At 39.3% G+C, this 27,065-nt stretch overlaps 1 protein-coding gene across 1 annotated transcript in view; it reads left to right on the plus strand.

Annotated features, from left to right (window-relative positions):
* DNAH3 (dynein axonemal heavy chain 3) overlaps positions 1 to 27,065 on the plus strand; it is a 247,929-nt gene that overhangs the window by 110,616 nt on the left and 110,248 nt on the right. The window contains exons 38-42 of the mRNA XM_070362916.1: positions 10,402 to 10,513; positions 12,091 to 12,332; positions 14,916 to 15,016; positions 17,344 to 17,449; positions 21,050 to 21,179. Of these exons, the coding sequence (XP_070219017.1) occupies positions 10,402 to 10,513; positions 12,091 to 12,332; positions 14,916 to 15,016; positions 17,344 to 17,449; positions 21,050 to 21,179 (691 nt within the window). The remainder of the gene's footprint in view (positions 1 to 10,401; positions 10,514 to 12,090; positions 12,333 to 14,915; positions 15,017 to 17,343; positions 17,450 to 21,049; positions 21,180 to 27,065) is intronic.

Below are 27,065 nucleotides of genomic sequence, written 5' to 3' on the forward strand. Positions count from 1 at the left end.
AATGTCATGAACCTCTATCCATAGTTTTTCAGCTACTCTGTCTATCAGATCTAGTCCCTTAAATCCATTTCTCACTTCCACTGTATAATCATAAGAGATTTGACTTAGGTCATACCTGAATGGTCTAGTGGTTTTCCCTACTTCCTTAAATTTAAGTCTGATTTTGGCAATAAGGAGTTCATGATCTGAGCCACAGTCAGCTCCCAGTCTTGTTTTTGCTGACTGTATAGAGCTTCTCCATCTTTGGCTGCAAAGAATATAATCAGTCTGATTTTGGTGTTGACCATCTGGTGATGTCCATGTGTAGAGTCTTCTCTTGTGTTGTTGGAAGAGGGTGTTTGCTATGACCAGTGCATTCTCTTGGCAGAACTCTATTAGCCTTTGCCCTGCTTCATTCTGTACTCCAAGGCCAAATATGTGTGTTACTCCAGGTGTTTATTGACTTCCTACTTTTGCATTCCAGTCCCCTCTAATGAAAAGGACAAATACTTGTTGACTCACTTTTATCAGTTCCTGTACCACCCTTATTGTCTTCATTTAGACCCTCTGTATAACTCACTTTCAAGGTGAAAAATGTGTGTTAGTTGCTCAGTCATATCTGATTCTTTGCAACTCCATGGATTGTAGCCCTGCAGGCTCCTCTGTCCATGGGATTTTTCAGGCAAGAATACTGGAGTGGATTGCCATTTCCTCCTCCAGGGAAGGTGAAAAATAATGAGAACATAATCTTTAAAATAAAAAGCTTCATGTACTCCCTTTTTCTGAGAGATTCACAGTTTAGAAGGGAAGAGAAAACATATCACATTAATGTAAATGACCAAAGCATTTCCATTTCAGCTATCATAGACTACTCATCACAGACAGACAAAACAATTAGAAAATTCAAAAAATGAGCTTCCACTTCACTATTGATTCTCAAGGGTAAGGGCTAAATTACATGGAAGGTCATTTGTATTTTACAGCATCTCTCCTGTCTCATAAAATACGTTTTAATCTACTGAGAATTCAAATTAAGTCAGAGTAGCATTTAGGCCTTGAGAAAGGAAATTTCCAATAGAAATACAATTTGCTAAAATGACCCCTGTTTCCTTTTCTTCTTTAAAAGCAAGTAGAAATGGTGTAATGGAAAGATTGGCAGCATTGAAATCATAGGCCCTGTGGTCAAATCCTGGTTCCACCACTGATGAGCTTGGGCAAGTCAGTTAACCTCTCTTGGGCTCAGTGTTCCCACCATTTAAAAGTAGTTAATGATGCCTGGTGGCTCAATTGGTAAAGAATCCGCCTGCAAGGGAGGAGCTAAGATGGCAGAGGAATAGGATGGGGAGACCACTTTCTCCCCCACAAATTCATCAAAAGAGCATTTAAACGCCGAGTAAATTCCACAAAACAACTTCTGAATGCCGGCAGAGGACATCAGGCACCCAGTAAAGCAATCCATTGTCTTCGAAAGGAGGTAGGAAAAAATATAAAAGACAAAAAAACAGACAAAAGAGGGAGGGACGGAGCTCCGTCCCGGGAAGGGAGTCTTAAAAAGAAAGAAGTTTTCAAACACCAGGAAACACTCTCACTGCCAAGTCTGTGCCAAGCCTTGGAAGCACAGAGGGCAACATAACAGGGAGGAAAAATAAATACACAATTAAAACCCACAGATTACGAGCCCAACGGTAACTCCCCTAGAGGAGAAGCTGCGCAGATGCCTGCACCCGCCACTAGCAAGCAGGGGCTGGGCAGGGAGGCGCGGGCTGCATCGCTTAGAGTAAGGATCTGGCCTGAATGCCCCGAGCGCTATCTGAGCGAAATAATTTGGGCTACCAAACCAGACTGTGGGATAACTACCACGCGAAAAGCCAGCCCTAACCTAGGACACCGCCAGGCCCACGCACGGAACAAAGGACTGAACAGAGATAGCCGGCTGCAGACCATCCCCCTCTGATGACAGGCAGCCAAAGCCAGAAGGAGGCAATCACAGCCCCAGAGAGACATTATCTACAAAACTGTAAGCAGGCTTCTTTGCTAACTAAGACTTCTTGGGGTTCTGGACGGTCAACATCCGCCTGAGAAGGTGCACTGGTTGTACACCCAGAAAACCGAGCGGCAGGGAGGCGATAAGTCACAGCAACCGCGCTCGCCAAACACCTCATCACCTGAGCTGCTCGGACCTGGGAAGGGCACAAAACGCAGGCCCAACCCAGTCTGCGCCTCTGAGGACTACCCGAGTGCTTGAACCTGAGCGGCTTGGACCTGGGAGGTGCAAGCAGCCCAGGGCCGACCATGGATGGTTCCCAGTGGAGCAACCTAGAGCCTAAGCAGTGTGGGCAGGGAGGCTACAGGCCCCGTGAGCGGGGGCAGACCCAGTGTGGCTGAGGCACTGCGAGCGCATGCCAGTGTTATTTGTTTGCAGCATCCCTCCCTCCCCACAGCGCAACTGAACAAGTGAGCCTAAAGGAAAAAAAAAAGTGTCCACCACCGCCCCCTTTGTATCAGGGCGGAAAAAAGACACTGAAGAGACCAGCAAACAGAAGAAGCTATAACAGAGGGAACCGCCTTGGAAGTGACAGGCAATAGATTAAAACCCTGTCATTAGTACCAACTACATAGGAAGGGACCTAAAAATCTTGAGAAATATAAGCCAGACCAAAGAACTAGCAGAAAATGGACTGACCCCACAATACCCACAACACCAGAGAAAGTCCTAGATATATTTTTACTATTTTTCATTCTTTCATCATTTTTTTTTTTTATTTTTTTATTTTTTTTAAAAAATTTTAAGTCTTCTATTACCTCCTTTAATTTTTCAGCACTTTTTGGGGCTAACTCTACTATTATTTTGCAAAAAAAAAAAAGAAAAATTTTAAGTCTTCTATTTTTTTTTTCACTTTATAAAGCAAAAAAAAAAAGACTATTTTTTTTAAAAGCAAACTATATATTTTTTTTATAATTTTTGTGACCTTGTTTTTTTCTTTTTCTCTTTCTTTTTTTTTTTTTTCCTTCTTTAACACTGTATTTTTGAAATTCCAAACTCTAATCTAGATTTTTAATTTTAGCTTTTTGGTATTTGTTATCAATTTTGTACCTATATTTTTTTATAATTTTGTGACTTTTTCTCTCTCTCTTCTTCTTTTCTTTAACATTATATTTCTGAAATTCCAAACTCTACTCTAGATTTTTTATTTATGCTTTTTGGTATTTGTTATCAATTTTGTACCTATATTTTCTTTATAATTTTTGTGACTTTGTTTTTGTTCATTTTTTTTTTCCTCTTTCTTTTTCTTCTTCTTTTCTTTAACATTGTATTTTTGAAATTCCAAACTCTACGCTAGATTTTTAACTTTTGCTTTTTGGTATTTGTTATCAATTTTGTACCTATATTTTCTTTATAATTTTTTGACTTTGTTTTTTCTTTTTTTTTTTTTCCTTTCCTTTTCTTTTCTTTTCTTTAACACTGTATTTTTGAAATTCCAAACTCTACTCTAGATTTTTAATTTTTGATTTTAGGTATTTGTTACTTTATAATTTTTGTTTTGTTTTCTTTAAGAACCCAATCTTATTTTTGTACCCATTTTTAATTTTTGGGAGTATTTGAGATTACTGGCTTTCAGTACTGCTTTACTCTCCCCTTTGGACTCTCCTTTTTCTCCACCAGGTCTCCTGTGTCTCCTCCCTAACCCCTCTCTACTCTACCCAACTCTGTGAATTTCTGTGTGTTCCAGACGGTGGAGAACACTTAGGAAATGGATTACTGGCTGGATCTGTCTCTCTCCTTTTCATCCCCCCCTTTTATCCTCCCAGCCACCTCTGTCTCTTTCCTCCCTCTTCTCTTCTCTGTATAACTCCATGAATATCTCTGAGCGGTCCAGTTGTGGAGTGCACATAAGGAAGTGATTATTGGCTAGCCCACTCTCTCCTCTATGGAATCCACCTCATCTCATTCAGGTCACCTCTAACTCCCTCCTCCCTCTTCTCTTCTCCATGTAACCCTGTGAACCTCTCTGAGTGACCCGCATCGTAGAGAAACTTTTCATCTTTAATGTAGATGTTTTATCAGTGGTGCTGTATAGAAGGAGAAGTTTTGAAACTACTGTAAAAATAAGACCGATAACCGGAAGCAGGAGACTTAAGTCCAAACCCTGATCCCAGGGAACTCCTGACTCCAGGGAACATTAATTGACAGGAGATCATCAAACGCCTCCATACCTACACTGAAACCAAGCACCACACAAGGGCCAACAAGTTCCAGGGTAAGACATACCAAGCAAATTCTCCAGCAACACAGGAACACAGCCCTGAGCTCCAATATACAGGCTGCCCAAAGTCTCCCCAAAACCATAGACATCTCATTACTCATTATTGGACACTTCATTGCACTCCAGAGAGAAGAAATCCAGCTCCACCCACCAGAACACTGACACAAGCTTCCCTAACCAAGAAACCATGACAAGCCACCTGTACAAACCCACAAACAGTGAGGAAACTCCACAATAAAGAGAACTCCACAAACTGCCAGAATACAGAAAGGACACCCCAAACTCAGCAATATAAACAAGATGAAGAGACAGAGGAATACCCAGCAGGTAAAGGAACAGGATAAATGCCCACCAAACGAAACAAAAGAGAAAGAGATAGGGAATCTACCTGATAAAGAATTCCAAATAATGATAGTGAAAATGATCCAAAATCTTGAAATCAAAATGGAATCACAGATAAATAGCCTGGAGACAAGGATTGAGAAGATGCAAGAAAGGTTTAACAAGGACCTAGAAGAAATAAAAAAGAGTCAATATATTATGAATAATGCAACAAATGAAATTAAAAACACTCTGGAGGCAACAAATAGTAGAATAACAGAGGCAGAAGATAGGATTAGTGAATTAGAAGATAGAATGGTAGAAATAAATGAATCAGAGAGGAAAAAAGAAAAACAAATTAAAGAAATGAGGACAATCTCAGAGACCTCCAGGACAATATTAAACGCTACAACATTTGAATCGTAGGAGTCCAGAAGAAGAAGACAAAAAGAAAGACCATGAGAAAATACTTGAGGAGATAATAGTTGAAAACTTCCCTAAAATGGGAAAGGAAATAATCACCCAAGTCCAAGAAACACAGAGAGTCCCAAACAGGATAAACCCAAGGCGAAACACCCCAAGACACATATTAATCAAATTCACAAAGATCAAACACAAAGAACAAATATTAAAAGCAGCAAGGGAAAAACAACAAATAACACACAAGGGAATTCCCATAAGGATAACAGCTGATCTTTCAATAGAAACTCTTCAAGCCAGGAGGGAATGGCAAGACATACTTAAAGTGATGAAAGAAAATAACCTACAGCCCAGATTATTGTACCCAGCAAGGATCTCATTCAAATATGAAGGAGAAATCAAAAGCTTTACAGACAAGCAAAAGCTGAGAGAATTCAGCACCACCAAACCAGCTCTCCAACAAATACTAAAGGATATTCTCTAGACAGTAAACACAAAAAGGGTGTATAAATTTGAACCCAAAACAATGAAGTAAATGGCAACAGGATCATACTTATCAATAATTACCTTAAATGTAAATGGGTTGAATGCCCCAACCAAAAGACAAAGATTGGCTGAATGGATACAAAAACAAGACCCCTACATGTGTTGTCTACAAGAGACCCACCTCAAAACAGGGGACACATACAGATTGAAAGTGAAGGGCTGGAAAAAGATTTTCCATGCAAGTAGAGACCAAAAGAAAGCAGGAGTAGCAATACTCATATCAGATAAAATAGACTTTAAAACAAAGGCTGTGAAAAGAGACAAAGAAGGTCACTACATAATGATCAAAGGATCAATCCAAGAAGAAGATATAACAATTATAAATATGTATGCACCCAACATAGGAGCACCACAATATGTAAGACAAATGCTAACAAGTATGAAAGGAGAAATTAACAATAACACAATAATAGTGGGAGACTTTAATACCCAACTCACACCTATGGATAGATCAACTAAACAGAAAATTAACAAGGAAACACAAACTTTAAATGATGCAATAGACCAGTTAGACCTAATTGATATCTATAGGACATTTCATCCCAAAACAATGAATTTCACCTTTTTATCAAGCGCACATGGAACCTTCTCCAGGATAGATCACATCCTGGGCCATAAATCTAGCCTTGGTAAATTCAAAAAAATTGAAATCATTCCAAGCATCTTTTCTGACCACAATGTAGTAAGATTAGATCTCAATTACAGGAGAAAAACTATTAAAAATTCCAACATATGGAGGCTGAAAAACACGCTGCTGAATAACCAACAAATCACAGAAGAAATCAAAAAAGAAATCAAAATTTGCATAGAAATGAATGAAAATGAAAACACAACAACCCAAAACCTGTGGGACACTGTAAAAGCAGTCCTAAGGGGAAAGTTCATAGCAATACAGGCATACCTCAAGAAACAAGAAAAAAGTCAAGTAAATAACCTAACTCTACACCTAAAGCAACTAGAAAAGGAAAAAATGAAGAACCCCGGGGTTAGTAGAAGGAAAGAAATCTTAAAAATTAGGGCAGAAATAAATGCAAAAGAAACAAAAGAGACCATAGCAAAAATCAACAAAGCCAAAAGCTGGTTCTTTGAAAGGATAAATAAAATTGACAAACCATTAGCCAGATTCATCAAGAAACAAAGGGAGAAAAATCAAATCAATAAAATAAGAAATGAAAATGGAGAGATCACAACAGACAACACAGAAATACAAGGGATCATAAGAGACTACTATCAGCAATTATATGCCAATAAAATGGACAACATGGGAGAAATGGACAAATTCTTAGAAAAGTACAACTTTCCAAAACTGGACCAGGAAGAAATAGAAAATCTTAACAGACCCATCACAAGCATGGAAATTAAAACTGTAATCAGAAATCTTCCAGCAAACAAAAGCCCAGGTCCAGATGGCTTCACAGCTGAATTCCACCAAAAATTTAGAGAAGAGCTAACACCTATCCTACTCAAACTCTTCCAGGAAATTGCAGAGGAAGGTAAACTTCCAAACTCATTCTGTGAGGCCACCATCACCGTAATACCAAAACCTGACAAAGATCCCACAAAAAAAGAAAACTACAGGCCAATATCACTGATGAACATAGATGCAAAAATCCTTAACAAAATTCTAGCAATCAGAATCCAACAACACATTAAAAAGATCATACACCATGACCAAGTGGGCTTTATCCCAGGGATGCAAGGATTCTTCAATATCCACAAATCAATGTAATATACCACATTAACAAATTGAAAAATAAAAACCGTATGATTATCTCAATAGATACAGAGAAAGCCTATGACAAAATTCAACATTCATTTATGATAAAAACTCTCCAGAAAGCAGGAATAGAAGGAACATACCTCAGCATAATAAAGGCTATATATGACAAGCCCACAGCAAACATTATCCTCAATGGTGAAAAATTGAAAGCATTTCCTCTAAAGTCAGGAACAACAAGGGTGCCCACTTTTACCATTACTATTCAACATATTTTTGGAAGTTTTGGCCACAGCAATCAGAGCAGAAAAAGAAATAAAAGGAATCCAAATTGGAAAAGAAGAAGTAAAACTCTCACTGTTTGCAGATGACATGATCCTCTACATAGAAAACCCTAAAGACTCCACCAGAAAATTACTAGAACTAATCAATGAATATGGCAACCCACTCCAGTACTCTTGCCTGTAAAATCCCATGGACGGAGGGGCCTGGTAGGCTGCAGTCCATGGGGTCGCTAGGAGTCGGACATGACTGAGCGACTTCACTTTCACTTTTCACTTTCATGCATTGGAGAAGGAAATGGCAACCCACTCCAGTGTTCTTGCCTGGAGAATCCCAGGGACGGGGAGCCTGGTGGGCTGCCATCTATGGGGTCTCACAGAGTCAGATACGACTGAAGCGACTTAGCAGCAGCAATCAATGAATATAGTAAAGTTGCAGGATATAAAATCAACACACAGAAATCCCTTGCATTCCTATACACTAATAATGAGAAAATAGAAAGAGAAATTAAGGAAACAATTCCATTCACCATTGCAACGAAAAGAATAAAATACTTAGGAATATATCTACTTAAAGAAACTAAAGACCCATATATAGAAAACTATAAAACACTGGTGAAAGAAATCAAAGAGGACACTAATAGTTGGAGAAATATACCATGTTCATGGATTGGAGGAATCAATATAGTGAAAATGAGAATACTACCCAAAGCAATTTATAGATTCAATGCAATCCCTATCAAGCTACCAACGGTATTCTTCACAGAGCTAGAACAAATAATTTCACAATTTGTATGGAAATACAAAAAACCTCGAATAGCCAAAGCAATCTTGAGAAAGAAGAATGGAACTGGAGGAATCAACCTGCCTGACTTCAGGCTCTACTACAAAGCCACAGTCATCAAGACAGTATGGTACTGGCACAAAGACAGAAATATAGATCAATGGAACAAAATAGAAAGCCCAGAGATAAATCCACGCACATATGGACACCTTATCTTTGACAAAGGAGGCAAGAATATACAATGGATTAAAGACAATCTCTTTAACAAGTGGTGCTGGGAAAACTGGTCAACCACTTGTAAAAGAATGAAACTAGAACACTTTCTAACACCATACACAAAAATAAACTCAAAATGGATTAAAGATCTAAACATAAGACCAGAAACTATAAAACTCTGAGAGGAAACATAGGCAAAACACTCTCCGACATACATCACAGCATGATCCTCTATGACCCACCTCCCAGAATATTGAAAATAAAAGCAAAAATAAACAAATGGGACCTAATTAAACTTAAAAGCTTCTGCACAACAAAGGAAACTATAAGCAAGGTGAAAAGACAGCCTTCAGAATGGGAGAAAATAATAGCAAATGAAGCAACTGACAAACAACTAATCTCAAAAATATACAAGCAACTCCTACAGCTCAACTCCAGAAAAATAAATGACCCAATCAAAAAATGGGCCAAAGAACTAAATAGACATTTCTCCAAAGAAGACATACAGATGGCTAACAAACACATGAAAAGATGCTCAACATCACTTATTATCAGGGAAATGCAAATCAAAACCACTATGAGGTACCATTTCACGCCAGTCAGAATGGCTGTGATCCAAAAGTCTACAAGCAATAAATGCTGGAGAGGGTGTGGAGAAAAGGGAACCCTCTTACACTGTTGGTGGAATGCAAACTAGTACAGCCACTATGGAGAACAGTGTGGAGATTCCTTAAAAAACTGGAAATAGAACTGCCTTATGATCCAGCAATCCCACTGCTGGGCATACACACTGAGGAAACCAGAATTGAAAGAGACATGTGTACCCCAATGTTCATCGCAGCACTGTTTATAATAGCCAGGACATGGAAGCAACCTAGATGTCCATCAGCAGATGAATGGATAAGCAAGCTGTGGTACATATACACAATGGGGTATTACTTAGCCATTAAAAAGAATACATTTGAATCAGTTCTAATGAGGTGGATGAAACTGGAGCCTATTATACAGAGTGAAGTAAGCCAGAAAGAAAAACACCAATACAGTATACTGATGCATATATATGGAATTTAGAAAGATGGTAACAATAACCCTGTATACGAGACAGCAAAAGAGACACTGATGTATAGAACAGTCTTTTGGACTCTGTGCGAGAGGGAGAGGGTGGGATGATTTGGGAGAATGGCATTAAAACATGTATAATATCATATATGAAACGAGTCACCAGTCCAGGTTTGATGCACAATACTGGATGCTTGGGGCTGGTGCACTGGGACGACCCAGAGGGATGGTATGGGGAGGGAGGAGGGAGGAGGATTCAGGATGGGGAACACATGTATACCTGTGGCGGATTCATTTTGATGTATGGCAAAACCAATACAATATTGTAAAGTGAAAAAATAATTTAAAAAAAAAAAAAAAAAAGAATCCGCCTGCAATGCAGGAGACCTGGGTTCAATCGCTGGGTTGGAAAGATACCCTGGAGGAGGGCATGGCAACCAGTTCCAGTATTCTTGCCTGGAGAACCCTCATGGACAGAGGAGCCTGCTGGGCTGCAGTCCATGGGGTCACAAAGAGTCAGACATGACTGAGCAACTAAGCACAGCACACACAGCACAAGACATGCCTGAATGGATTAAATGAAATGACTTAGGTGAATGACTTCATGTTTAGCACATGGAGAGGTACAGAGTAAATAGTATTTCTCATCCCTTAAATAATCAGAAATGCACACATATATTATTATTCATCCAAAAGATATTTAAGCAATAGATGAAAAAAATGACTGTAGCCCTCATTCCTTGTTGACTTCTGACTAATTGAAATTCTGGGAGGTTTGGAATGATTAACTTCTTACATGGTGTTCCCTCCCAGATCTACGAGATGATGCTGGTAAGACATGGCTATATGATTGTTGGAGATCCCATGGGTGGCAAGACCTGTGCTTATAAAGTGTTGGCTGCAGCTCTGGGTGATTTATACGAAGGTAAAACTCACATCCCTGACTTCCAGGAAGAACAGGTGTCCCCACTTAGTTGACTGGTTCCAGAGAGATGATGCTAGGCTGTTAGCTTTGCCATCCCTGGATGGTGACATTAGAGCCAGAAACAGAACATGGCACACAGGGGTCTGCAGGCAGAAAATAAAGAGAGGGAGAACTTCTAACGGGGTTTTATGTGCACCATTAGGATGGAGGAATTTTCTCAAATGCTGAACTGTGGTTTCTCCAAAAGCTTCTCCGTGAGAGGGAAACTCCTGCCACTTGCCTGAACAAAATTGTTCTAAAAACAGATCACTGCATGGTTTCTGTTTTCTTTCCATTCCTTCTTTGCCTCTCTTTCTTTGTCTTCCCTTTCCCTTTTTTTCTGCCTCCCATTCTCCCTCCCTCCCCTCCACTCTGCTTCCCTCCCTCCCTCCTCCTTTCCTTCTTTCCTTCCTTTCATTTAATGTAGAAGATAAGGCCTCAGACTTTTGACTCAGACACAGACCTTGGGCAAGTTACTAAATCTATCTTTGCCTCTGTTTTCCCAGAGGCATCATTGTGATAATGGGATCATTGTGATAATTAAATTAGTTCATACAGATAAATAACTTAGCACAGTGTCTACTCAATAAACAAGAGCTATGTCTTTTGCCAGAGAAACAGTTTTGGGGGTTTTCCTTTTATAAAAACACAAAGCTGTGGTTTTGAAAAGCAGTGCCTCGCTCTGCCTGTGTTTACACAATCCCTTCCAGTGTGCTTTGTTTTAATATTTTTTGTAATAACGAGTTACTGTTGGATTTTTGAGATTTTTGTTTTCAGCACTGACTTGACATTAAAAACTAATTTGGGCATTTCAAACTTAAATAGTAATTTAGGTATTGAATATAGTTTAGGAAACTAAATGAAGAGAAAGGAGGCTCCCCTTTGTCTTTGCCTCAGGATTCTGCAGGAACAATTCTTTACTTAGTTCATGATTCATGCACTCCAGTTTTTCCTTATTTTAAGGATCATGTAAAAGTGTGGTTACTTTCTGTTATTACATATGATGTACCACCCATTAGCCTGTGTATTCCAGTTCGGTCCTGGTGCTCTATTCTCAGGAAACACTTATTGAGCAATGAAATAAGAGGTTCCAGGGCTTAGCTAGCCCTTCAGATAGAGGAAAAGGAAAGTAACCCTCTTTTACCTGTCAGTTGTTTCCTCATCTCAAGTCAAAACCAAGGTTCTAGGGTAGCCATGAAAGCCAGATACATAAAGAGACCTGATTATATGGCGTCTCTCTCCTTTACTGCCTGAGTTATTTTAGGCCCAGACAGACTTTATTTAGATCTGAATGGCTCATTTGACTTGTTTGAAATGAGCATCAGAAGACAATATGGTGAGAAACTAATAGCTGTAATAACCTAACAATTTAAGGCATTGCCTATCCAGTTATTCCAATTTTTACACAGACTGAGTATAAATTTTATAAGGACTGTCCTTGGATGGCATGCTGATAAATTTGACCTTTTAGATAGCATTGAGTCTTATCTAAAGTTTCACCAGAAACTTTGTAACTTGTGTTGCACCTTCTTGTCCAGCCAAACAGATGGAAGAGTTCGCGGTGGAGTATAAGATCATTAATCCCAAGGCCATCACCATGGGGCAGCTGTATGGGTGCTTTGATCAAGTGAGCCACGAATGGACAGATGGTGTCCTTGCCAACGCTTTCCGAGAGCAAGCATCTTCTTTGTCTGATGACCGCAAGTGGATTATATTTGATGGGCCAGTGGATGCTGTTTGGATTGAAAATATGAACACTGTTCTGGATGACAATAAAAAGGTACCTTTCTGATACCACTTTTACATGGATGGGGAATAAACTCTTTTACTGAAGTGAGTGATTGATCAGGATATATAATGTATACACTTATTTACACTGAGAATAAATGCCACATAAGAAAGTAACAGTTATCAATTCATAAATTATACTTTTGTTTTTACCTATAGTGGGTTAAGTTGAGTGTGTTTTGAGATACTGTTGTATAATTGTTAAAAGCCTTGGTTCTGGCTTTAAATTGGACTACTAGCTCTACAATTGAGCAAGTTGGGCAAGTCACATAACTTCTCTGAACCAATTTCTTCATTTGTTAAAAAGGTAGTAATAAAATAGGGGTGTTGCTAATTAAGATAGTCCATACAAAGCACCTGATATGTGGGATGTATTTTGGTTATCCATTGCTGTATAAATAAAGATGCAAACTATCTTAATACTTAGTGGCTTAACTTTGCTCGTGATACTGTAGATTATAAATTTTGAAAAGGCTCAAAAGGGCTAAGCTAATCCTCATGATGTCATCTGGGGTGGCTAGGGCTAGAGGAGCCACATCCATGGTAGCTTCTTCACTCAGTTTTTGGGGGCTCTTTCCTCCTTGACTTGTCTGTCTCTCTGTAACTCTCTGTCTCTGTCTCTCTTTGTCTCTCTCTCTCTCTCTGCCTCTCTTTCTCTCAAATAGCGTCTTATCCTCCAGGCCTGTCCATGTGACTTGGGCTTATCATTTGGTGGTCTTGAGTAGTGGCACTCCTTACCTGGTGGTTGATTTGCAAGAGGCAGGAAATTAAAATCTCTACTTGGAACTCAAACAGCATTACTTTCTCTGAATTTTGTTAAGTCAAAGAAGTCACAGAACCTTTCCAGATTCAAGGAAGTAGAGAAATAGATGCCACCTCTTAATGGAGGTGGGTGAGATCACACTGCAAAAGTACACGTGGGTTAGCAGACATTGCAGCAGTCTTTGGAAGATATGTTCTGCCTACTGCAGTAAGCGTAGTGGCAAAGAGCTTAGTCTCTGGAGCTGGACAGCCTGGGTTCAGATCCTATCTTACCACTCAGCAGTCACGTAACCTTAGAAAAGCTATACCTATACCTCAATTGCATCATCTGTAAAATGAGGATAATAGTGTCTGTGTTATAATATTGTTAGTAAGATTAGATAAATTAATATTTACAAACTGCTTATAATAGTGCCTGTCATGTAGCAAGTGCTATATAAGGGTTAAAATAAAATAAAATAATATTTATCACCATTTCAAAGGAAGAGGTTTTTTTATTTTATTATATTCATTTTTTTCTTCTGTTTATTTATTTATTTATTTTACTTTACAATATTGTATTGGTTTTGCCATACATTAACTTGAATCAAGGAAGATTTCTTACACTGACTATACTGCCTTATCAAATCCAAATATATTTTCCAACTGCATTTACATTTTGTAAGACTGAGTCATGCTCAACAATGGAAAGCTTAATTATCCAAATTACACACATATACTAGTAATAGCATGTTCATAATTTTGATTATATAACATAAATATAGAAGTGAGTTTTATTCCATGATATGGGCTATGTTATGTAAACTAATTGTATACATGTATTGGTTGATCTTGAGATCAGAAGTATAAAGAGTCAGTGAAATTCCTGATGGCTCTTCTCAGCTCTGAATGAAATCAAACTACTGTCACAGCTATGGGTCTATTTTACTTTTCTCGATATTCAGAGATGACACTGTTAGTGGTGTTAGTCCGTAACAGCTATGACCTTTCTGGGGTTGCAAGTAATGACCTGATTACAGATATGTTTGATGTGGGTCAGGTAATTTGCAAGAAGCTCTTTAGACAGAAACTTAGGAGGAGAAACATGGAGCAATGGAATTTCTTCTTTTCCCCTGAGAGACCAAGGCCTCAAGCCATCTTAGGACTTAAACATCTCACTTTAACCCATGTTGGGAAATGAGAAGCAGTGCCACAGACTTAGTGTATATACTCAGAGGCTGTCCTGTATATTTGCACTACTTTCTGTAGGGATATACATGCTAAACACTGGGGCTTCTAATGATCTTTCCATTTCAAAAATGATTTGGAGATATTCTTATCACTCTAACCCTAGACCAGTCCCTGAGGCATTCCAGGAGTCTTTGTGGGAAACTTGAGAAAATAAAATAGGATGCCAGTGTGCAATTAAGTTCTGTTTTAAACACTGAGGAAAGAACCATTAAACTAGCTGTAATCTGATAATTTCTAGATTCTTCATCTAAGGCTACCATTCAGTGGTTCTCTGACTTCCCTATTTAACATTACATCTCACCAGACACAGGATTCTCCAACTCTCCAAAGCATTTTCATCCTTGTATAGCCTATATATTTTGCCTATCATCTGTTCTTCCCAGCAGAATGCAGACCTCAAGAGGACAGGAATTTTTTTGTCTGTTTTATTCTGCACAGCTAGCATCGTGCCTGGCACAGAGTAGGTGCTCAAGAAACATTTGTTGAATGAATTCAAACCATCTCTGTCTCCACTGAGGCCTTTTATTTGCAGATAGATTTCAACACATTTGCTGCCCTCTACCCCTCTGCTTTGTACTTTCAGCTGTGTTTAATGAGTGGAGAGATTATTCAGATGAGCCCTAAGATGAGTCTGATCTTCGAGCCAGCTGACCTGGAACAGGCCTCCCCAGCCACTGTGAGCAGGTGAGTCAGCTTGCATGGGCCCCCTGAGGTAAGGCAAAGCCTCACTAACCTTAAACAGGAGGAAAAGCCACAAATATGATTAAATTCTAGCAGATCACCTATATTACCTTTTGTCAGACTTTGTCATAAAATCAGTCCTCAATACAAAATCAGGCAAACACTTTGGATAAGATGCTTTTGAACTGTGGTGTTGGAGAAGACTCTTGAGAGTCCCATGGACTGCAAAGAGATCCAGCCAGTCCATCCTAAAGGAAATCAGACCTGAATATTCATTGGAAGGACTGATGATGAGGCTGAAACTCTAATACTTTGGCCACCTGATGCAAAGAACTGACTCATTTGAAAAGACCCTGATGCTGAGAAAGATTGAAGGTGGGAAAAGAAGGGGATGACAGAAGATGAGATGGTTGGATGGCATCACCAGTGCAATGGACAAGAGTTTGAGTAGGCTCGAGGAGTTGGTGATGGACAGGGAAGCCTGGCGTGCTGCAGTTCATGGGGTCGCAGAGTCAGACATGACTGAGTGACTGAGCTGAACTACCTCCTAAAGTTGAACCTTCATATACCCTATGGCTGAGCAATTCTGCTTGTGAGTATATACTGAAAATAAACTTGTGCCCATGTACAACAGGAGACATGTACCAGAATTTTCAGAGTAGCACGATTCACAATAACACTTAGAAATGACCCAAATGCCTATTAATAGGAGAGAATTAGAAAGAATAATAAAATCACAGAAGGTAGTATTTTTATGTCATTCAAAATAAGTGAACTGTACTGATAAGTGTCTTTATAGATAAGTCTTAATAAAATTAAAGATAAAATCTAAGCAGTATTATATATAAAAGTAAGCCTGTAGGGCTTTTCTGGTGGCTTAGTAGTAAAGAATCCACCTACCAATGCAGGAGACATGGCATTGAACCCTGATCTGGGAAGATCCCACATGCCCCAGGGCAACTAAGCCCTAGTGCCTCAACTACTGAGCCTGTGCTCCAGAGCCCAGGAGCCACAACTACTGAAGCCCGCATGCCTAGAGCCCACGCTGGACAGCAAGAGGGGCCACTGCAATGAGAAGCTTGTGCACCGCAACTAGAGAGTAACCCCTCACTCGCCACAACTAAAGAAAAGCCTTCACAGCAACGAAGACCTAACCCAACCAAAAATAAATAATAAATACTTTTTAAAATGCAAGAAAAGTAAGCCTGTAATATTACATGCAGCATAGTATCCCCTTTTAAATTATTAAAACCAACTAAACAATTAAATATGTGTATGTATATAAAACCATAAGAAAGTAAGAAATCAAAGGACCAGTGAATGTGAGATTCAAGATTCTGTGTAATCTAGGTGGGGAAAGCCAGGGGGATAGGATAAGGGAGACTTTATAATTAGATAAAGGTTATTGTCAAAACCGTAGCTTCTGTCTGGGTGTTGGGTTCATGGACACTGATTACATTATTGAAAACAATTAACTAAGAAAGGTCATGCATGGGCTAATGATGAGTGTGCCAAGGATAATAATCCAATCATGTGCCTCCCAGTCCACAACAAATAAAATAATAAAATAAAAATAAGCTCACATTCCCAAAGGCAATGTAAGGGAGTAGAAAGAGCACATGGCAAGTTAGACCAACCTGGGTTCCCACCTTGAACACACCATTTGCTAGCTGTGTGACCTCTTCCAAGTCAATAAGCCTCTCTGATCTAGTGTCTCCTCATGTCTAAAGTGTAAACCATAAAGAGGAATATTTAGAAATGAAGGCCATTAAGACTTGGCATAGTGGCTGACACATAGTAGGTGCTGAATAAATGGTAGCCAGTGTTAGTAACAAAGAGGAGTGTGCCTAGATATAACAGAATGGGGAAAAACTTGCTAAATACAATGTTACATGTCAGTACATGGTAATGTACTAACATTATGAAAATTATAATAGTAGTTTTCATTAAGAGTGTTCCATATGCTAGACATAGTGCCAAATTCTTTACTGGCCTTTCATTTAACCATTATAATAATCTTATAAGCTGCTTATTTTTTATATTCTTCAATTTACAGACAAGGACACAAATTCAGAGACAGAAAAGAAATTTTTCCGAGGTCACTCAATTAGTAGGATCTGGGGCTGAGATTTGAAAACAGGTCTCTGATTCTCAAGACCCTACTCTTAGCACTGGTCTCTACCCTTTCCTGGCAAAATCTGTGCATCTTTCCTTTGGCTTGGAGCTGGTGAAGGTCTGTGCTCCAGCCCAAGCTCCAGCCTATTTACCTCACCCCTACGTGCTTGGGAGCCCAATGTGAACCAGGATGGCCCTCTGTTTGTGCTTGCCAGGTGTGGGATGATCTACATGGAACCCCATCAACTAGGCTGGAAGCCCCTGAAGGATTCCTACATGGATACCCTGCCTTCCAGTCTCACTGAGGAGCACAAGGAATTGGTGAGACCCTCTGGTCCCTTTCCTTTCTGTCCTTCCCTGTCTCCCGACTCCTCATCTCAAAGGCCTTCTAGGATCGTTTTCACGTTCATAATTATGGAAGGCAAGGAGGGGCAGGAAATTCCCTGATTGTCCCCAATTACCTTGCTTTCTGGCTTCTTGCCATTATTATTTTATTTTATTTTGCATGTGGAGCTGGAATTGTGTAGTCAATTTCTGCTTTCTCTTCCATCTTCTCCATTACTTTTTGACTCCTCAGTGGAGAATTCTGGCGCTTGAGAAATGTTCTATATGATTACTGGGATGTCACCCCTTGACCCTTTGCCCACCAGCAGAAATGCCTTTGGAAGTTGATCTAGAGGTGTACCAGGTTATGAAGATCTGTGTTCTTCTTTTTCCTGCCACTTCCCATCCCCTGTAACCTAGACTCCATACCTCCTAAATCTAGGGAGCTAAAACCAGTGAGAAATTCTCTTAGTGCAGCTAGTAAGAGTGTCCATTTTCTTCTTCCTTCCCTAAAAGAGGTGTGAATGTTCAGGTTAGATTAGAACACACGCAGATGATGGAAGTAGAAAGGAAAAATGAGTGCTTATGGTACTTCTTGCCTTTTGCTGCATTAACAGGGTTGCCTAGTAAAGGTTCCCATGGAAGAAGCCAAGAAGGATTTGAGTTAGATTCTCTTCTCACTGTAGAAATGCTCTGGGGATCTGCGTAGGGTGGCCCCTTTCCTATCACATTTGTATACATGTACTATGTACATGTCTGTATATACATGTATGTACTGTATACATGTACTATATACATATATATAATATACATATTATATTTATATATAACGTTTATTTACAGACACATGTCCAGATGCATAGTCAGAAGCCAGTCTACACATGCACAGGAAGCCTTCACAGATTTCCCAGTGTCTTCAGTAGTCTAACTTCTTACCAGGACTTCTGAGATTGTGATTCCACCCAGCCTGCCCCTCCAGCCTCATCACCTACACTCCTCTCAGGCTCAGCTTATTACCTTCCAGCCCTGGGGTCTTGTTTCCATTCCTAGAAAACCCCAGATTTTACCTCCTCGAGGTTTTTGCACTTTTTATTCCTCTTTCTGGAAATCTTGCCCCATTTAGTCTCATAAGGGTTGATTCACCTTTGCCACCCAGGTCTTAGCATAAAGCCCTGCTTCTCCAAGAAGTCTTCCCTGACTACCCTATTAAACCCTTCTTGTTTTATCCAATTGTAATACATTTATTTGTTTCCTGCTAGTACATTGCAGGATTTGTAAATACTTAAGTCATTTCCTTGCTTGTTTAATTATTTATTGTCTCCCCTGCCCCTGAGACTGTAAACCATGAGAACAGAGACCTTGTCTCTCTTGTTCATCATTTATCCTTAGCACCTATCACACTGCGTGTAGTAGATGCACAATAAATACTTGCTGACTGAGTACCACATATCCAAGTACTCATACACAGTCATTGTTGTTGTTTAGTCACTTAATCGTATCCAACTCTTTGCAACCCCATGGACTGTAGCACACCAGGCTTCCCTGTCCTTCACTATATCCCAGAGTTTGCTCAAACTCATGTCCATTAACTTGGTAATGCCATCCAACCATCTGATCCTATGTCACCCCCTTCTCCTCTTGCCCTCAATCCTTCCCAGCATTAGGGTCTTTTCTAATGAGTTGGCTCTTCATATCAGGTGGCCAAAGTATTGCAACCTCAGCTTTAGCATCAGTCCATCCAATGAATATTCAGGGGATTTCCTTTAAGATTAACTGTTTTTATCTCCTTGCTGTCCTAGGGACTCTCAAGAGTCTTCTCCAACACCACAGTTCTAAAGCATCAATTCTTTCGCACTCAGTCTTCTCTACAGTCCAACTCTCATATCTGCACATGACTGCTGGAAAAACCATAGCTTTGACTTTATGGACCTTTGTCAGCAAAGTACTGTTTCTGCTTTTTAATACACTGTCTAGGTTTGTCATAGCTTTTCTCCCAAGGAGCAGGCATCTTTTAATTTCATGGCTGCAGTCACCATCTGCAGTGATTTTGGAGCCCAAGAAAATAAAGTCTGTCATTGTTTCCCCATCTATTTGCCATGAAGTGATGAGACCAGATGCCATGATCTTAGTTTTTTGAATGTTGAGGGTTTTTTAATTTATTTTTTTATTGAAGGATAATTATTTTACAGAATTTTGTTGTTTTCTGTCAAACCTCAACCTGAATCAGCCATAGGTATACATATATCCCCTCCCTTTTAAACTACTCTTCCATCGAATGTTGAGTTTTAAGGCAGTTTTTTCACTCTTATCTTTCACCTTCATCATGAGGCTCTTTAGTTCCTCCTCACTTTCTACCATTAGGATGGTGTCATCTCCATATCTAAGATTGATAATATTTCTCCCGACAATCTTGATTCCAGCTTATGATTCATCCACCCCAGCATTTCTCATGATCTACTCTGCAGATGTTAAATAAGCAGAGTGACAGTATACAGCCTTGATGTACTCCTTTGCCAATTTTAAACCAGTCCATTGTTTCATGTCCGATTCTAACTGTTGTTTCTTGACCTGCACACAGGTTTCTCAGGAGACAGGTAAGGTGGTCTGGTATTCCTATCTGTTTGAGAATTTTCCAGTTTGTTGTGATCCACACAGTCAAAGGCTTTAGCCTAGTCAATGAAGCAGAAGTAGATGTTTATCAGGAATTCTCTTGCTTTTTCTATGATCCAGTGAATACCGGCAATCTGATCTCTGGTTCCTCTGGCTTTTCTAAATCCAGCTTGTATATCTGGAAGTTCTTGGTTCATGTACTGCTGAAGCCTAGCTTGAAGGATTTTGAGCATTACTTCCTAGCCTGTGAGATGAGTGCAACTGTGCCATAGTTTGGACATTTTCTTTAGCATTGCCCTTCTTTGGGAGTATACATAGAAAAGCATCTATACATTTATATATGCACACATATCCACATATAATCACCTATGAGTGTATTTATTTAATGATGACCTGCCTACTTACAAAAAAAAATAACAAGGTAATTTTCAGTAGGAGTCACAAAGTTTAAGAGAAAACACTAAAGAGGAGAAAATCAAGTAATTTCTTCTGAAGAGTAAGTGGGTAGGGAGCAGAGCCAAGAGATAAGAATCATCATACCCACGAGTAAGTATGTACATACAAACATACATGTGGGGAATTACTGAAAATAAGCCCAGACCTCTCAGTGTCCACTTTCTACAGGAGTCCTGCCTTATAAATGCCAGTCAGTCATTTCCAAATCAGTTGTTTAGAATTCCTAACATTTTTCTATAGAAAAGTCAGATATAGTGGCTCCTGGAACCTAAAACTGTTTCATGCATGCTGTAGCTGACCCATAGTGGCTCCAAGCTTTTCTTCCATATTCAGCTCAGTAGAACGGGAGGAGTGGGCATAGTCAGTGGACTGCACGTTAAATAGAAACTGGGGGCACAGGTCTTGTTGCCTATGGATTTTCTTCACTATACCTAGACTCAAAAATTATCAGTAGTCTTATCTTCAGCCTCCTTGAGGTGTACCAAGTTCTTAAACACACTTGTTAACGTCAAATTTTACTTGTACTCTTAGGTCAATGACATGTTCATGTGGCTTGTCCAGCCCTGCCTTGAATTTACTCGCCTTCACTGTAAATTTGTGGTCCAAACATCTCCCATCCACCTTGCCTTCTCAATGATGAGACTGTACTCCTCTCTCCTTGGTAAGTACTTCCCTACAATTCTTAAGCCAAACAAGGGTATGCCTTGGCTATTTTTATGCTCCCACCCCTGCTAGTCCCCTAGAAGTTACAATGAGACCAGCATTTTGGTCAAGAACAAACAAGTCTTTTGAGTGTACGTAGTAGAGTTTGCTGGAAAGAGTCCATATATTTTGGCTTAATCTTTCGTTGACTTCCTGGGTATGCTTGTGCAAATTAGCCCATTTTTCCTCAGGCTTAGATTCTTCCAGACAATGGGAATAATCATTCCTGTTCCTCTTTACCTATCAGGGACAGCCTGGAGGAAAATGAATTTAGATGGCATGTGTAAATGTGTGTCAGAAAAAAGATTCTGAAAAGAGTAAAATAAGAAGTTGTCCCCAAGTTAAAAAATTTACATTACAAAAAATCTGAATTCACAAAACAAATACATACACTATAAGAAAACTGATCATTTTAGTCTCCAAAACTATGGAACTACTCCAGGACATGGAGAACCACTGGTTTAAATGAATCATTGTTTTAAATGTCCTGGAGAAGTTCTCTATAGCTGTCTCACACAAATCATATTTCACAGAATTCTACTGGAAATGACAGAATATATGTTAATTTGGAGAACTTTTCAGTTCAGTTCATGTGTCCGACTCCTTGCGACCCCATGGACTGCAGCACTCCAGGCCTCCTTGTCTATCACCAACTCCTGGAGTTTACTCAAATCATGTCCATTGAGTCGGTGATGCGATCCAACCAACTCAGCCTCTGTCATCCCCTTCTCCTCCCACCTTAGCATCCACATATAAGTGATATCATACAGTATTATCTTTCTCTGTCAACTTATTTCACTTTAGCATAATGCCTTCCCAGTCCATCCATAAAGCTGCAAATTGCAGAATTTCATTCTTGTGTATGGTTGTATATTATTCCATTATGTATGTATACCACATCTTCATCCATTCATCTTTTGATGAACACTTAGGTTGCTTTTATATCTTGGCTATTATGAATAATGTGGCTATGAATATTGGGTGCATGTATCTTTTTGAATTAGTGTTTTTGTTTTTTTTCAGTATATATCTAGGAGTGGAACTACTGAGTCATCAGACAGTTTAGCTGCTCAGTCGTGTCTGATTCTTTGTGACCACATAGACTGCAGCACGTCAGGCTTCCCTGTCCATCACCAACTCCCAGCTTGCTCAAACTCATGTCCATCAAGTTAGTGATGCCATCCAACCATCTCATCCTCTGTCATCCCCTTCTCCTCCCACCTTCAATCTTTCCCAGCATCAGGGTCTTTTCAAATGAGTCAGATCTTTGCATCTAGTGGCTGAAGTATTGGAGTTTCAGCTTCAGTATCAGTCCTTCCAATGAATATTCAGGACTGATTTCCTATAGGATGGACTGGATTGATCTCCTTGCAGTCCAAGGGACTCTTAAGAGTCTTCTCCAACACCACAGTTCAAAAGCATCAATTCTTCAATGCTCAGCTTTCTTTATAGTCCAACTTTCACATCCATACATGACTACTGGAAAAGCATTAGCTTTGACTAGATGGATCTCTGTTGACAAAGTAATATTTCTGCTTTTTAATATGCTGTCTAGTTTGGTCATAACTTATCTTCCAAGGAGTAAGTGTCTTATAATTTTATGGCTGCAGTCACCATCTGCAGTGATTTTGGAGCCCAGAAAAATAAAGTCTGATACTGTTTCCACTGTTTCCCCATCTATTTGCCATGAAGTGATGGTACCAGATGCCATGATGTTAGTTTTCTGAATGTTGAGTTTTAAGCCAACTTTTTCACTCTCCTCTTTCACTTTCAACAAGAGGCTCTTTAGTTCTTCTTCACTTTCTGCCATAAGGGTGATATCATCTGCATATCTGAGGTTATTGATATTTCTCCTGGCAATCTTGATTCCAGCTTGTGCTTCACCCAGCCTAGTGTTTCTCATAATGTACTCTACATACAAGTTAAATAAGCAGGGAGACGATATACAGCCTTGACGTACTCCTTTTCCTATTTTGAAATAGTCTGTTGTTCCATGTCCAGTTCTAACTGTTGCTTCCTGACCTGCATACAGATTTCTCAAGAGGCAGGTCAGGTGGTCTGGTATTCCCATCTCTTTCAGAATTTCCACAAGTAGTTTTGATCCACACAGTCAAAGGCTTTGGCATAGTTAATAAAGCAGAAATAGGTGTTTTTCTGGAACTCTTTTGCTTTTTCAATGATCCAACGGATGTTGGCAATTTGATCTCTGGTTCCTCTGCCTTTTCTAAAACCAGCTTGAGCATCTGGAAGTTCAGTTCATGTATTGCTGAATCCTGGCTTGGAGAATTTTGAGCATTACTTTACAAAGCGTGTGAGATGAGTGCAATTGTGCAGTAGTTTGAGCATTCTTTGGCATTGCCTTTCTTTGGGATTGAAATGAAAACTGACCTTTTCCAGTCCTGTGGCCACTGCTGAGTTTTCCAAATTTGCTGGCATATTGAGTGCAGCACTTTCACAGCATTATCTTTTAGGATTTGAAATAGCTCAGCTGGAATTCCATCACCTCCACTAGCTTTGTTCGTAGTCATGCTTCCTAAGGCTCACTTGACTTCACATTCCAGGATGTCTGGCTCTAGGTGAGTGATCACACCATTGTGATTATCTTGGTTGTGAAGATCTTTTTATACAGTTCTTCTGTGAATTCTTGCCATGTCTTCTTAATATCTTCTGTTTCTGTTAGGTCCCTACTGTTTCTGTCCTTTATTTTGCCCATCTTTGCATGAAATGTTCCCTTGGTATCTCTAATTTTCTTGAAGAGATCTCTAGTCTTTCCCATTATATTATTTTCCTCTATTTCTTTGCACTGATCACTGAGGAAGGCTTTCTTATTTGTCCTTGCTATTCTTTGGAACTCTGCATTCAATTGGATGCCATTTCTTTCTCAAGATAACACATAATTCAAAATGATGGTGAATCTTCCTACAGCTTCTACTCCGTGTACATATTTTCTCAGCCCATTTCTTCCAGAGGCATATAGGTGTAGATTTTTTAAAAAGAGTAAGTTGGAAATAGTTGAGCCAGAGACTCTCTTTAACCAAATATTAAAATTAAAATTACAGACAGTATTTGTAGAAGCACATGAGTTACATACATTATATATTTGTATTTTTATTTGTAAATTTTTCATACTTTCCCAAGCTCCTTTCACTGTCCTTATATAGTATTTCCTCCAGGAAAGAAGGCACCAGCATGAGAAATGGATTTATTGTCTACAGTCCTATGTAGCCTCAACTCTTGTCTTCCTGAATCTATAACTGTGAATCCTCTCAGGAGTGCTGAAATACACACAACTGCTAAAAACTGGGGACTAGGGATTTCCCTGGTGGTCCAGTGGTTAAGAATTCATGCTCCTGATGCAGAGGGCCCAGATTCCATCCCTGGTCAGAGAACTAGATTCCGAATGCCAAAGTTCTTGATGCTGCCAAAAAAAAAAAAAAAAAAAAAAACAAAACTGGGGCATAGGGTTAAATTTGATTTTGGAACTATAACATTTAACACTGTCAATGTTAAAATGCAAGAACATGGTAGCTATGATTAGCAAAAACTTGAGATAAGGAACACTGAATACAACTTTAGCTTTTATTTTGAAATAATTTTAGATTTAAAGAAAACTTACCAAAAGAATGTAGAATTACATATGCTCTTTACTTAGATTTCTTTAATGTTAACATCTTACATAACCAAGGAACAAGTATCATAATAAGGAAATTAACATTGATACTATACTATTTTATGCATTTTATCTGAATTTCACATTTTTCCACAAATTTTTATGTTCCAAGATCCAATTCAAAATGCCACATTGTACTTAATTGTTGTATCTTCTTGGTCTCCTACAAGCTATGATAGTTCTTCTGCCTTTCCTGATATTCATAACCTTGTCATTTGGTGAATACTGCCCAGTTATGTTTCTTGCTGCTGCTACTGCTGCTAAGTCGCTTCAGTCGTGTCCGACTCTGTGCGACCCCAGAGACGGCAGCCCACCAGGCTCCGCCATCCCTGGGATTCTCCAGGCAAGAACACTGGAGTGAGTTGCCATTTCCTTCTCCAATGCATGAAAGTGAAAAGTGAAAGTGAAGTCACTAAATGGTGTCCCACTCTTCACGACCCCATGGACTGCAGCCTACCAGCCTCCTCCATCCATGGGATTTTCCAGGCAAGAGTACTGAAGTGGGGTGCCATCGCCTTCTCCATTATGTTTCTTAATATTTCTCAATTTACGTTTGCCTGTTGTTGTTGTTCAGTTGCTCACTCATGTCCGACTCTTTGCAGCCCCACAGACTGCAGCATACCAGGCTTCCCTGTCCTTCACCATCTCCCTGAGCTTGCTCAAACTCATGTCCATTAAGTCAGTGATGCCATCCAACCATCTTGTCCTCTGTCATCCCCTTCTCCTGTCTTCAATCTTTCCCAGCATCAAGGTCTTTTCCTTGATGAGAAGAGTCAGCTCTTCTCATAAGGTGGCCAAAGTTTTGGAGCTTCAGCTTCAGCATCAGTCCTTCCAATACATATTCAGGGTTGATTTCCTCTAGGATTAACTGGTTGGATCTCCTTGCATTCCAAGGGACTATCAAGAGTCTTATCCAGAACCATAGTTCAAAAACATCATTTCTTCAGTACTCAGCCTTCTTTATGATCCAACTCTCAAATCCATAATGACTACTGCAAAAACCACAGGCTTGACTAGATGGACCTTTGTTGGCAAAGTAATGTCTTTGCTTTTTAATATGCTGTCTAGGTTGGTCATAGCTTTTCTTTCAAGGAGCAAGTGTCTTTTAATTTCATGGCTGCAGTCATCATCTGCAGTGATTTTGGAGCCCAAGAAAATAAAGTCTGTCATTGTTTCCATTGTTTCCCCATCTATTTGCCATGAAATGATGGGACCAGATGCCATGATCTTAGGTTTTTGAATGTTGAGTTTTAAGCCAGCTTTTTCACTCTCCTCTTTCACCTTTATCAAGAGGCTCTTTAGTTCCTCCTCGCTTTCTGCCATAAGGGTGGTGTCATCCGCATATCTGAGGTTATTGATATTTCTTCCAGCAATCTTGCCAGTTTTCCTAATTTTGTCATAATTAGACTAAGATTGTGATTTTTTTAAAAATTGAAGTATAGTTGATTTGTATTATTATATGTTTCAGGTGTACAGCTTAGTGATTCACAATTTTTAAAGATTATATTTCATTTAAAGTTGTTTTAAAACATTGGCTATATTTCCTGTGTTGTACAATATATCATTGTAATTTATCTGTTTTATACATAGCAGTCCAAAGCTCTTAAACACCGGCCACTGTCATGCTCCTCCCATGTCCCTCTTCCCACTGGCAACCACTAGTTTGTTTTCTGTATCTGTAAGTCCATATCTTTTCACTAGTTTGTTATAGCTTTAGATAAGAAATAACATACAGTATTTGTCTTTTTGTCTGACTTATTCTACTAAAAATAATAACCTCCAAGTCCATCTATGTTGTTGTAAATGGCAAAACTTCACTCATTTTTATGACCAAGTAGTATTCCATTGTGTGTGTGTGTGTATGTGTATATGCATACATATATGTATATATAGTCTTGTTTAGCAGTTCATCGGTGGATAAAGACTTAGGTTGCTTCCATATCTTGGCTATTGTAAATAATGCTGCTATGAACATTGAGAGCATGTATCATTTTGAATTTGTGTTTCATTTTTCTCAGATATATATCCAGGAGTAAACCCTGGATCATATGGTAGTTCTATTTTTAGTTTTTTGAGGAACGTCCATACTATTTCCCACAGTGGCTGCACCAATAAACATACCCACTAACAGTGTACAAAGTTTCCCTTTTCTCCACTAATCCCACTAATCTCCAC

The sequence above is a fragment of the Bos mutus genome, chromosome 25 (genome assembly GCF_027580195.1).
Source record: "Bos mutus isolate GX-2022 chromosome 25, NWIPB_WYAK_1.1, whole genome shotgun sequence".
Classification (NCBI taxonomy): Eukaryota; Metazoa; Chordata; class Mammalia; order Artiodactyla; family Bovidae; genus Bos; species Bos mutus.